The sequence below is a fragment of the Pan troglodytes genome, chromosome 7 (assembly GCF_028858775.2).
Source record: "Pan troglodytes isolate AG18354 chromosome 7, NHGRI_mPanTro3-v2.0_pri, whole genome shotgun sequence".
In the NCBI taxonomy this organism is placed as follows: domain Eukaryota; kingdom Metazoa; phylum Chordata; class Mammalia; order Primates; family Hominidae; genus Pan; species Pan troglodytes.
The window spans coordinates 75,814,885-75,828,764 of record NC_072405.2 but is presented as its reverse complement, the minus strand read 5'-3'; the positions used below and the strand labels follow the sequence as shown (position 1 = coordinate 75,828,764).

Here is a 13,880-nt window from a genome sequence, read left to right as displayed (position 1 = left end):
GACAACAGAGGGAGACCCTGTCTCTCTTTTTTTTTGAGGTGGAGTCTCGCTCTCTCGCCAGGCTGGAGTGCAGTGGCGTGATCTCAGCTCACTGCAGCCTCCTCCTCCCGGGTTCAAGCAATTCTCCTGCCTCAGCCTCCTGAGTAGCTGGGACTACAGGCGTGCACCACTAGGCCCAGCTGATTTTTTTGTATTTTTAGTAAAGATGGGGTTTCACCATGTTGGCCAGGACGGTCTCTATCTCTTGACCTCGTGATCTGCTCACCTCGGCCTCCCAAAGTGCTGGGATTACAGGCGTGCATGAGCCACTGAACCCGGCCCCCCGTCTCTTAAAAAAAAAAAAAATTGGCCGGGCGCAGTAGCTCACGCCTGTAATCCCAGCACTTTGGGAGGCCGAGGCGGGCGGATCACGAGGTCAGGAGATCAAGACCATCCTGGCTAACACGGTGAAACCCCATCTCTACTAAAAATACAAAAAATTAGCCGGGTGGGGTGGCGCATGCCTGTAGTCCCAGCTACTCAGGAGGCTGAGGCAGGAGAACAGCGTGAACCCAGGAGGTGGAGCTTGCAGCGAGCCGAGATAATGCAACTGCACTCCAGCCTGGGTGACAGAGCAAGAAGCCGTCTCAAAAATAAATAAATAAATAAATAAATAATTCGAATAGCTCTATTAGTTCCATCCTTTACCTTAAAATATAGCATATTTATAACGTTATTGAAATTTTTCAAAATCCTCAGATGCAAGACACCTTATTACAATAGAATGATTCAGCCTTACTTTAAAATGTTCATGGAAAAAATAAAATAAAATGTTCATGGAGTATGAAGATCACAGTCTTTGAGGTCAGAGAAACTGAGATTCAAAGACCAGCTCTGTTATTTATTAGCAGTTTGACCTCGATTCCATCATCTGTAAAATGCAGATGTCTACCCCTTATAGTCTTACGGTGAACAACAGAATTAAGATAAAAAAATGTTTTTTTTGAGTCTTGCTCTGTTGCCCAGGCTGGAATGCAGTGGCACAATCTCAGCTCACTGCAACCTCCACTTCCTGGTTCAAGCAATTCTCCTGCCTCAGCCTCCCAAGTAGCTGGGACTACAGGCACGCACCACCACACTCGGCGAATTTTTTTTTTTTTTTGTATTTTTAGTAGAGACAGGATTTTGCCACGTTGGTCAGGCTGGTCTCGAACTCCTGACCTCAGGTGATCCATCCACCTCAGTCTCCCAAAGTGCTGGGATTACAGGGGTGAGCCACCATATCCGGTCAGAATTGAGATAAATGCTATACTGTTAAGTACCTAGTATAGTACCTGACATGCATTAGATAATCAATCAATTACCTTCCCCTCAGCCTAAGACACAAATCACACATAGAAATATGGTAATAGGCAGGGCCCTGTGGCTCACGCCTATAATCCCAGCACTTTGGGAAGCAGACGTATTGCTTGAGCTCAGGAGTTCGAGACCAGCCTGGGCAATATGGAAAAACCCCGTCTCTACTAAAAAATGCAAAAATTAGCAGGTGTGGTAGCCTGCACCTGTAGTCCCACCTACTTGGGAGGCTGAGGCACTAGAATCACTTGAATCAGGAGGCGGAGGTTGCTGTGAGCCAAGATCATGCCACTGCACTCCAGCCTAGGTGACAGAAAGAGACTCTGTCTCCAAAAATATAAAAAGAAATATGGTACTGGCCAGGCACGGTGGCTCACACCTGTAATCCCAGCACTTTGGGAGGCCGAGGCGGGTGGATCACCTGAGGTCAAGAATTCGAGACCAGCCTGACCAACATGGTGAAACCCTGTCTCTACTAAAAATACAAAAATTAGCCGGGCGTGGGGGTGGGCACTTGTAATCCCAGCTACTCAGGAGGCTGAGGCAGGAGAAACACTTGAACCCGGGAGGCAGAGGTTGCAGTGAGCCGAAGATCATGCCTCCAGCCTGGGTGACAGAGCGAGACTCCGTCTCAAAAAAATAAAAATAAAAACAGAAATATGGTACTAATATGTAGTTCAATATGGGTATTATTCAGAGGACCCAACATTAACTTTACAATGGACTTTACAAGGAACTTGATAACCTAAGTAGTTAACTGATTCCTGTGGTACCTAAGAAATTAATAGATAGCAGGTAGTAAGGGTGTTTTCTGCCAGGGCTTTGAGGGAGTGATGATAAGAGAGGGATGGTGTTTCTAGTCCTGAAAATAAAATAAAATAAAATAAAATACCTACTGCTGCTTCAATCAGCACTAGGTCTCCTCTATTTTTGAAAATGGAGCTCTAAGCTATGGTCATTATGAGGCTTAGTCAGACTCCTCCCATCATTTCTTTATCATTAAATCTTCCCTAAGCACCAAGACAAGATAGCTGGGATCCCCACAGACAATGCCCCTGCTCTAATGGAGTTTCCTTTTTGCAGGGGAGCATTCACTGGGGCCACAAAATGACTCTGGTCAAGGCTGACAGAGACCTCTAATACCTAAGGTGAAAGAAACTCTATGGAGATTTACTATAATGCAAAATACTAAAAAGACATCTAAGAGACCATTAAATTGGACTGCTGTCTAGTTTCCATTAATGCTAATAGTTAAATACACTGATAAGTTAGGAAGTAGGTTACTAAATCTTCACATGTGAGCCACATCACATTTGTTTTGAGCCTAGCACATAATAGGAGTTGAACATGGCAAATTATTTAGTGAATACAAGATTCCTTTTGTACAAATATTCATGAAATTGCAATAAAGAACCAACTCTGAGATGTCTTTAATCAGAATATGTATTAAAATTGTTCCAAAGTAAATGTATTTAACCAATTCTTGCTAAATGATGATAAATGTAACATGTTTTATAACTTAAGTTAGAACTTAAGAGTCACAAATACATATATTTATTTATTTATTTCAAATACATACATTTATTTATTCTTCACTAGATTCTCAAAGGGTAGAAATTATCATGTATAATTTTCAAGCGAGAAAATTGAGGCGCTGCTCAAGTACTCTTTCTTAAATCATATTGGCTTGCCAAAAGAATTTATTAATGAAAAGAAAAATTAATGTCAAAAAACCGTTAGGTCTCCCTCTCCGTCTCCCCCTCCCCCTCTCCCGTCTCCCCCACAGTCTCCTTCTCCCTCTCTTTCCACGGTCTCCCTCTGATGCCAAGCCGAAGCTGGACTGTACTGCTGCCATCTCGGCTCACTGCAACCTCCCTGCCTGATTCTCCTGCCTCAGCCTGCCGAGTGCCTGCGATTATAGGCGCGCGCCACCACGCCTGACTAGTTTTCGTACTTTTTTGGTGGAGACGGGGTTTCGCTGTGTTGGCCAGGCTGGTCTCCAGCTCCTAACCACGAGTGATCTGCCAGCCTCGGCCTCCCAAGGTGCCGGGATTGCAGACGGAGTCTCGTTCACTCAGTGCTCAACGTTGCCCAGGCTGGAGTGCAGTGGCGTGATCTCGGCTAGCTACAACCTCCACCTCCCAGCTGCCTGCCTTGGCCTCCCAAAGTGCCGAGATTGCAGCCTCTGCCCGGCCGCCACCCCGTCTGGGAAGTGAGGAGCATCTCTGCCTGGCCGCCCATCGTCTGGGATGTGAGGAGCCCCTCTGCCTGGCTGCCCAGTCTGGGAAGTGAGGAGCGCCTCTTCCCAGCCGCCATCCGTCTAGGAAGTGAGGAGCATCTCTGCCCGGCCGCCCATCGTCTGAGATGTGGGGAGCGCCTCTGCCCCGCCACCCCGTCTGGGATGTGAGGAGCGCCTCTGCCCGGCCGCAATCCTGTCTGGGAGGTGAGGAGCGTCTCTGCCCCTCCGCCCGGCAGCCGCCCCGTCTGAGAAGTGAGGAGCCCCTCTGCCCGGCAGCCGCCCTGTCTGGGAAGTGAGGAGCCCCTCCGCCCGGCAGCTGCCCCATCCAGGAGGTGGGGGGCAGCCCCCACACGGCCAGCCGCCCCGTCCGGGAGGGAGGTGGGGGGGCAGCCCCCGCCTGGCCAGCCGCCCCGTCCGGGAGGGAGGTGGGGGGCAGCCCCCGCCCGGCCAGCTGCCCCTTCCAGGAGGGAGGTGGGGGGCAGCCTCCGCCCGGCCGCCGCCCCGTCCGGGAGGTGGGGGTGCCTCTGCCCAGCCGGCCCTTCTGGGAAGTGAGGAGCCCCTCTGCCCAGCCGCCACCCCGTCTGGGAGGTGTACCCAACAGCTCATTGAGAACGGGCCATGATGACGATTGCAGTTTTGTCAAATAGAAAAGGGGGAAATGTGGGGAAAAGATACAGAAATCAGATTGTTGCTGTGTCTGTGTAGAAAGAAGTAGACATAGGAGACTCCATTTTGTTCTGTACTAAGAAAAATTCTTCTGCCTTGGGATGCTGTTGATCTATGACCTTACCCCCAACCAGGTGCTCTCTGAAACATGTGCTGTGTCCACTCAGGGTTAAATGGATTAAGGGCGGTGCAAGATGTGCTTTGTTAAACAGATGCTTGAAGGCAGCATGCTCGTTAAGAGTCATCACCACTCCCTAATCTCAAGTACCCAGGGACACAAACACTGTGGAAGGCTGCAGGGTCCTCTGCCTAGGAAAACCAGAGACCTGTGTTCACTTGTTTATCTGCTGACCTTCCCTCCACTATTGTCCTATGACCCTACAAAATCCCCCTCTGCGAGAAACACCCAAGAATGATCAATTAAAAAAAAAAAACCGTTAAACTGAATTAAATATGCATGTTTAGAAGCTGGAAAGCTGCACAGTTAAGGCATTTATAACACTGTAAAAGTAAATATAGAAAAAAACACTACCTCTCAATTGCTTGGAACTTATTGACCTACTATGGGAGAATTACTGAATCACTGAAAATTACCACCTTGGATTAACATTTCATTATCAAGCCAATCTGTACCTTGAAATTTCCTCACCTTGTTTACCTTGTTTCAATATTCCTGGAGAATACAAACAAAAATCTAAACAAACCATAATTAGGCAAATTAACGTGCTATGTTAAAATCCTACCACATACTGGATTACAGTCAGACATCAGCATAAACTTAATATGTATACAAATAGACATAGGAACAATTATAGATATGTTTATATTTATGACTTAGTATAACATACATATATTATCCAGAGGGCCTAGAAGCAGTGACACCCAGCAATAAGCAGACCCAGCTTATCTGGTTTCTAAATACATTCTCCAAAAGGAACCAGGGCTCCTTGGAGAAATAGCTGATTCTAGGGATGGGGCAGGGGAAATACAAGATGATCCTGAGGCATCTGGAAAGAAGTCTTCAAAAAACAAAAGGATGGGGACATATCAAAGAGACACGGGAGCCAACCTGAAAGAGCTCCCAATGGCCAAAGTTGGAACAATTTGTGAAATAAAATAATGTAGCACTGGCTTATAACCCAAAGTATATGATAAATATACATGAGATGACAGTAATAAACGATTGAATAAATAAATAAATGGAAGAAGAAGACACAAGTCTTTCTTATGGAAGAATTCTAAAAACTGTATATAGGTAACCCCTGCTCCAAGAGATGAAGCTTAATTCCACCACCTTCTCACTCTTGCAGGTGCGCTAGATTTAGTCATTTGTGACCAAAGAATAGTTAACTTTCTAGTGGAGAATCCTGGCAAACACTACTTTAACCAAGGTTAACATTTCCAGAGGTATCATGTGGATATCGTGTACCCCTGATACAATGTGATGATGTGATGTCAGAACAATGCCTGTGCTCTTCTTTCCAGGAACCCTTAATCCCAGTCTAATCATCAGAAAACATCAGTCAAATCCAGACTGGAGGAGGAGGCATTCTACAGGATACCTGGCCAGTGCCCATCTAGACTTTCACAAGAAAAACAACAGAAGACTGGGAAACTGTCCCAGACCCGAGGAGACTGGGAGACATGACAACTAAATGCAATGTGGTACATCTTGCATGGGGCCCATGAACAGAAGGAGAACATTAGTAGAAAACTGGAGAAATCCAAAGAGTCTCAAATTTAGTTCATAGTAATGTTCTAATGTCAGCCTCTGAGTTGTGACAAACATACCATGGTAATATAAGATGTTAACAATAGGGAAAACCGGATGAAGGGTGTACAGAAACTCTCTGTATTGTTTGCAACTTTTTTTCGTGAGACAGAGTCTCACTCTGTCACCTAGGCTGGAGTGCAGTGGTGTGATCTCGGCTCACTGCAACCTCCGCCTCCTGGGTTCACGCCATTCTCCTGCCTCAGCCTCCTGAGTAGCTGGGACCACAGGGGCGTGCCACCACACCCAGTTAATTTTTTGTATTTTTAGTAGAGACGGGGTTTCACTGTGTTAGACAGGATGGTCTCGATCTCCTGACCTCGTGATCCGCCCACCTTGGCCTCCCAAAAGTGCTGGGATTACAGGCGTGAACAACTGCACCCAGCCTGCAACTTTTTTATAATCAAAATTACCCCAAAATAGAAAGTTTATTTTTAAAAAGAGAAAGAAAGAAAATGTGGTAGTTACCCACTATGTTGATTTTACAACCTACTAAAACAGTGCAAACTGAAGTTTGAAGAACACTGCTTCATGAAATTTATGACTCCTGGCAAAAATGATCAGAAATGTTCGGTAGCCTGTACATGATTTTGTTGAAAGAAAGTATTTCAGAAAGCTACGTTATTAATGGAAAATATAAAAAACAGTTCTAAAATGCAACTACTGTCTGTAATTATTCCAACCCGGAAATTTCCATTCCTACATGAATCCCCTTGAGAACTAAATTTCTACAGCTGATTTTGTAAAAGACAAAGAAAAGGAAAGTAAGGAGATTTTAAGTAAGATGAATTAGTCCTGTTCCCAAACTACAAAATTACTGGATAGGTGAAGTAAGATAAAAGAACTCAAGAGAACACAAAAACTGCAATTCTAAACTTGCCTGATAGGAATTTCATCATCACTGTCCATGTGTAGCAATCGCTCTTGTAGACGCCTCTCTTCACTACGAAGCTGTTTTCTCATTTCTGATAATTCCATAATTACATTTTTTTTCTCCTCTGCAAATTCCCATTGATAAGTAAAACACAAGACAGGAATAAGAACAAAAGACTAAACATTAAAACACAACCTGACTAATAATAAAGTGAAACTGCTCAGAGAGACAATTTTATGAAAGATATTTTAACATTTTATATATACACACATACATGGATCATAATTATGAACGTCATTAGGACCCACAAGTACATTTTTTATAATATAGGAATTTCAGAAGCGATATTCTTGGGGGAGTGCAACTATAAAGGAGAGGCCCAAGGAAGTTCCTTTACGGTGATGAACAGTTCTGTATCTTGATTGCAGTGGTAGTCGCACAAATTGTGCATGATAAAAATGCACAGAAATACACATACATAAATGCACGTAAAAACTGGTAAAATCTGATGGTCTGTGGACCACACCAATGTCCACTTCCTGGCTATGAGACTATACTACCTAAGATGTTACCCCAGGGGAAAGTTGGAGAATGGGTACACAGCACCTACCGCTCTATACTGTTTCTGCAATTTTCTATGAGTTTATAATTATTTCAAAATGAAAAGTTAAAAAGAGAAATACTCTAGGTAACAGGTTTAGTAGTTAACTCTACCTTCTGCACGGAGCTGATTTTTCCTGGCAGGTACCGGGGGTGACTGTGCCCTGGACATGGAACTTTCCTGTTCAACAATAATGACAAAGACATGTTCAGTATGTCTTCCCTACACAGAAGCTTGAAGGGAGTAATTTTTTGAAGTATTTATATGTAAAGGAAACCAAACTCCACACTATCCTACCTCCAAAACTTACCCAGCTATACTCTACCCAAGGTAGAGTATATCCACCTTTTATATCTATTCTAGAGTGTATCTACCATGTATATCTATTCTTCCTTCTCATCACGATGGAAGTGTCCTTGCCTCTACCCAAACAGAATCCCTTCACCTGTACTCTGTATCTGATAATTGACTCCCATTCTCCTCCGATTATTCTTTTTTCCAACTTCCTCTCTCCAAGCACCTTCCTCTCAGCCTATGTGTAAAAACCTCTCCCTTTCTTAAAAAAAAATTTTACCTCACCCTTCATTGCTCACTGTCTCCTGTCCATTCTGTCCTTCCCTTCACAGCTGAGCTTCCTTAAAGAACAGTAAATGCAGTACTTTTGGGTCTACTGCCTACTCTCATTCACTTCTCAACACACAGCTATGGCCTTTGCTTTCACACCCATCACTCCAACAATACTGCCTTCACCAAAGTCATCAAGTGACCCCCAAGTGACACATTCAGTGGGCATTTTACTTGGCCAGTCGCAACTGCCGTCACTGCCATCCTCTCTCACCCTCTGTCCATTCCTTTCACTGCTTCTCAAATGTTGGTAATTTCCCAGTATTCTATTCTCAGCCTCCTTTACTTCTCTTGTAGACACTCATCGTAGACAATGGTACTAATTTAACAAGCACCAGTATGTTGATGGCGTCCAGAACTACAAATCGAGTCCAGAACTCATTCTGCTGCCACAATTCATATTTTCAACTGCCTACTCTATGTAACCCTCACCAAAAACTTGAAAGTTATCATAGACTCCTACCCACCACACACTCAACAAATAGTACTACTATGTCTCTTAAATGTACCATAAAGCTGTCACACCTTCGCAGTTCTTGGTGTCATTGCCTTTGTTTGGGTCCTCAGTCTCACATCTGGACTTGTGCAAAAGCATCTTATCTCCATGTTTAGTCTTGCCCCACCTCCAAAACTTATCTCCACACCATTGCCTGAAAAAACATTATACAAAAGTGGCCATGTCATTCCCCTACTTAAATATTACAATGAATTCCTATGTATTATCTACCACAGACCTACTAAATCAGAATCTCAAAGGGTGGAATTCAGAAACATGTTCTTCTGACACATTTCTTTACCTTCTGCTAATTAGCCTGTCTGGAATCTACCAGCCTATGGAACAAAATCAAAGCTCTTAGCACTCCGTACAGCATGCCACACATGTTCTGACCTCCACCTCCTCTGCTGCCTTAATGCACAAGCATCATCAGGCCAGACCACACCATGGAAGATTCTTCACATGTGCCATGAGCTTACATTGCTCTCCACGACTTTCCACAAGCTGATAATCCCTCACCCTCCTCTTCAAGGCAAATTCCTGCGTATTCTTCAAGCATCAACTTGAGGATCAATCTTAGAACATTTTCCATGTTCTCTTTTCCTTGTAGTTCAATCTAAAGTATAACAGACTCAATGAGCATATCTACAGCTACCTAGCTTGAGGGGCTAAATTATGGTTTGTCAAAAGAAACTTTAGGGCACCAAGCACTATCAGTTACAATCGAAGCAGCAGGCAAATTACTGTAGATATCACCTATATTTCAGATCTGAAAAAATGTAACCTATCCAAATATAATGAAAAAGAAAATTTCATTCGATCCCCCAATCCAAAATAACTGAGCTAGGATGAACAAATAAAAACAAAAGTGCATACATGAATAAAGGAACGTATGATGCTGTCAACTGAAGGAGGTCTTTGGAGTTTGCTTGCAATTTTGTTCTGAAGAGCAGGAACTATAGGAGAAGGCTGTCTCATGCGCTGAAAAATTTAAAAAATTTAAGAGCATATTTGCTTCATCACACTCACACACATATATACACACACACACACCCCTTATAGTTAAGAAAGTCATCTAAGAAGTTTAGATTGTTATTGCTTTTATTTAATAAAATGCTTTCTACAAAAGTCAGAAATTCAATTACATAAGATCAAACATGTTGGTTATGATAAACATAAATGGATTTAGACATCTTTATTAAAACAGTATGACTATCAGATTAGGATTTAAAAAATCAACAAACACAAGTAAAGCAACAAAAAAGAAAAAATATAACAAAACTAAAGAATCATCTTTAATAATAAAAAGGTAACATGACAATACAAAAAAATTAAATAACAAAATCCTTCTGGAAAGCAATACAAATCAACCTCTAAAATCTAGATCTAATCACTAACAGCATCATGGATGAGGGACTTTTCAAGATCACGATGGGGTTCTATATTTCAGTTTATAATGTATTAAACCTTATAGTCCAAAAACTTCATTGTAAATACAACATAGACATTCTAAATCCCTGTAGAGGATGGAGCAAACAAGCCATAGTACACATAACAAAAGACCAAAAAGCTATCAAGGAAGAAAAACACAAAAAAGTCAGAAATGCAATTAATGCAAAGACATTAGTTTTGATAAACATAAATGGATTTAGATATCCCTATTTTAAAAGATTAGGCCAGGTGCAGTGGCTCATGTCTATAATCCCAGCACTTTGGGAGGCCAAGCAGGCAGGTCACCTGAGGACAGGAGTTCAAGACCAGCCTGGCCAACATGGTGAAACCCCGTCTCTAATAAAAATTAGCCAGGTGTGGTAGTTTGCACCTGTAATTCCAGCTACTGGGGAGGCTAGGGCAGGAGAATCACTTGAACCTGGGAGGCGGAAGTTGCAGTGAGCCGAGATTGCACCACTGCACTCCAGCCTGGGCAACAAAGCGAGTCTCTATTTCTAAATAAATAAATAAATAAATAAAAATTAAAAGATTACAACTCAGATTAGGATTTTAAAAATTCAACAAACTAAAGATAGAAGCTAACTAAATAAAAAATATGGTGACACAAAGGTAAAACTGAAGGAATAGACAAAAATATATATATATATCAGACATACATAAATGAAAGAAAATGATAGCAATGTTAATTTCAGAAAGGCAAATGCATTAAATGGGATAAAGCTGATTTAAAACTTTATGGTACTTTACAATTAAATTATAATATCATAAAAGTATATATTCCTTAAAAAAATAGCATTTTTAAAAAACATAAGAAATTACAAGAAATATAATTATGGGAAACTAACAATTCTGTTTAATTCTTTTTTTTTTTTTGAGATGGAGTCTCGCTGTCACCCAGGCTGGAGTGCCACAGTGCAGTCACGGCTCACTGCAACCTCCGCCTCCCAAGTTCAAGCGATTCTCTTGCCTCAGCCTCCTGAGTAGCTGGGACTACAGGTGCCTGCCACCACACCCAGCTAATTTTTGTATTTGTTATAGAGACGGGGTTTCACCATGTTGCCCAGGGTGGTCTCGATCTCCTGGCCTCAAGTGATCCGCCTGCCTCGACCTTAAATTCTTAAATGATGAATTTTACAATAAAAAATTATCTGTGAGGCAGGGTGTGGTGGCTCACACCTGCAATCCCACCACTTTGGGAGGCTGAGGCAGGAGGATAACTTGAGCCCAAAAATTTGAGATCAGCCTGGGCAACATAGCAAGACCTGGTCTCTTAAAACAAAAAGAAAGAAAAAGAAAAGAAAGAAAAGAAAGAAAAGAAAAGAAAAGAAAAGAAAAGAAAGAAAGAAAGAAAGAAAGGAAGGAAGGAAAGAAGGAAGGAAGGAAGGAAAGAAAGAAAGAGAAAGAAAGAAAAGAGAAAGAAAGAAGGAAGGAAGGAGGAAGGAAGGAAAAAGGAAGGAGGAAGGAAGGAAGGAAGGAAGGAGGAAGGAAGGAAGGAAGGAAGGAAAAGAAAGAAAGAAAGAAAGAAAGAAAGAAAGAAAGAAAGAAAGAAAGAAAGAAAGAAAGAAAGAGAAAAAGAAAGAAGGCCAGGCGTGTGGCTCACTCCTGTAATCTCAGCACTCTGGGAGGCAGAGGTGGGTGGATCACCTGAGGTCAGGAGTTTGAGACCAGTCTGGCCAACATGGTGAAACCCCGTCTCTGCAAAAAATACAAAAATTAGCTGGGCATGACGGCGTGTGCCTGTAATCCCAGCTACCTGAGAGGCTGAGGCAGGAGAACTGCTTGAACCCAGGAAGTGGAGGTGCAGTGAGCCAAAATTGTGCTACTGCACTCCAGAGCCTGGGCAACAGAGCGAGATTATGTCTCAAAAAAAAAACAACAACAAAAAAAGAATATATATATATACCACTCTCACTTTCTGTATTAGTCTTGTCATGAACCATAACAAACAGTTCATGTTGTACTGTCTGCAGACCATATTCTTGGGTGGCACCGCATACACCATGGGAATGAGACTAAGAATGGCTGAAGTAAGTAAATCCATTACCTTCAATGGACAGAAAATACCAACAAAGCACAGTGACAGTACCTCCTATAGAAAGTTCAGTACATTGTGCCCAGACTAAACAGTAAGACAGAACAGGAACAAAAGCACCTCCTCCTCTTTCTCCCCTTTTCTAACAACTGTACAACTCTCACAGTGAAAGTGGGTTAAACTATGGGTTTGATTGACATTTTTGTCTGAAACTTACCTTTGTTTCTTCCCCAATCAAATTGTCTCTTTCACAGTAGTGCTGAAGTTGCAGGTTATATTTTTCTTCTTCTTCTTTCTTCTTTCTTTCTGCTTCTTTTTGTCTTTCTTCAGCTAACCGAATATGCTCTTCATTTTTTAGCCTTTGCTTTAAAATAAAAAGAAAAATATGCATTCCATATATTCCTTCTATAGTACATTCAAAAATGTGCTGCCTTATTTATCTGATAAAATGAGATAAAGATATAGATGACATGATATGGTGTTCTTTAACATAAGTTGTCTGCTTAAAGATATAATATTAGGCATCTTTTATAAAGTCTTCAGTCAGCCTACATCTATATTTTTAAAGTCATCACTTATCTCCTTTCTTAAATTACCCTTTCACCTTAATAAAATAATATCCAATGAATGTATATTGATCTGATATTTTCTAAATGTACTCCAACACTGTTCTCCTTTATAAGTAAGAAATACCTTTTCAAGTCAAAGATTTCACCTTCAGACTAAGTAGTAAAATACAATAGGGAAAAAAGATGTACCTCCTCCTCTTTCTCTCTTTTCTTTTCCTGTTCCTCTTCATACTCCTGCTGAATTCGTGCCCTCTGTTCTGCAAGCCGTCTTTCTTCTTTTTCTTCTGCAATTCTCAGTCTCTCTCGCTCTGCTTCCTCTCTTTGTTTCTTTTCCTCAATCTAAAGAATTAAACTTAGTTATTTATCTTGTAAAACTATTGAAAAGTTAGAATATCACTTATTTTTTTCCTGATAGTATATAAACTCAACACTTGTACCCTCTTTTTGCATGTTCCTAAATTTTTCAGTCTCCTGTATTTTCAGGGAGGCTACACGATTTACTGTACTGTTAAAAGCTTTGAGTTAAATTCCAGTTCCACCAAACAGACTATGTGACCTTAAGAAACTTGCTTGTCCTCAGTTTTCTCTTTTTTCTGGTAAACACAGTTATTAACGCCTACATCTCAAAGGAGTGCTTAAAGAATTAAAGTGAAACAATGTAAGGAACATAAAAGTTCCTCCTATATAGAAGGTTCTAAGCAACTAATTCATGATTATATTATTCTATAGTGATTGCTGCTATTATGTGTCAAAATTCTTGGAATTGATTATTCTAAAATAACAGTGAAATTAGTATTTTAGTATTCAATCATTTTTTAATGCAAGAGCCATTTCTCCCAAATGCCCTTTGTTATTTCCTAACTATAGAGGTTAATGGAGAAAGAACTAAAACTATTAGGTGGAGGAGGATTTAGGTCACAAGGACTCACAATTAAGTTTCATCTTGAATGCTACCTGGAGTCTGCAGCGTTGAGTACTCTAGAGCCTAAGATTTGAAGGAAAGAAGGCCCTAAGAGATAGATAGTCCACACCCCCGATGAATGAGGCAGGGAAGAACGGCAGCACGGGAACCAGGTATTCATGTCTCTGGTTTAAAGTTATCAACAGATTTTAGTTATCCTTAGGTATGGATCATACTACTCAGCATATTTTTGTTTTTCTTGTCTGTACTTCCTCTAGCTTCAAGGTTGCTCTATCTAGTGCTATTAATTTTTGAGCTAC

At 41.5% G+C, this 13,880-nt stretch overlaps 1 protein-coding gene across 50 annotated transcripts in view; it reads right to left on the bottom strand.

The window, feature by feature from the left end:
- Positions 1 to 13,880, bottom strand: part of CSPP1 (centrosome and spindle pole associated protein 1) — a 132,202-nt gene that overhangs the window by 24,734 nt on the left and 93,588 nt on the right. For all 50 annotated transcript variants that reach the window (XR_010159269.1, XR_001720593.4, XR_010159267.1 and 47 more), the window contains 5 exons: positions 12,849 to 12,998; positions 12,308 to 12,454; positions 9,483 to 9,587; positions 7,600 to 7,666; positions 6,892 to 7,009 (listed from right to left, as the gene is read on the bottom strand). Coding sequence is in view for 43 of the 50 variants with exons in the window: in XM_016960239.4 (XP_016815728.3) it covers positions 6,892 to 7,009; positions 7,600 to 7,666; positions 9,483 to 9,587; positions 12,308 to 12,454; positions 12,849 to 12,998 (587 nt within the window). In the remaining 7 variants the exon portion in view is untranslated. The remainder of the gene's footprint in view (positions 1 to 6,891; positions 7,010 to 7,599; positions 7,667 to 9,482; positions 9,588 to 12,307; positions 12,455 to 12,848; positions 12,999 to 13,880) is intronic.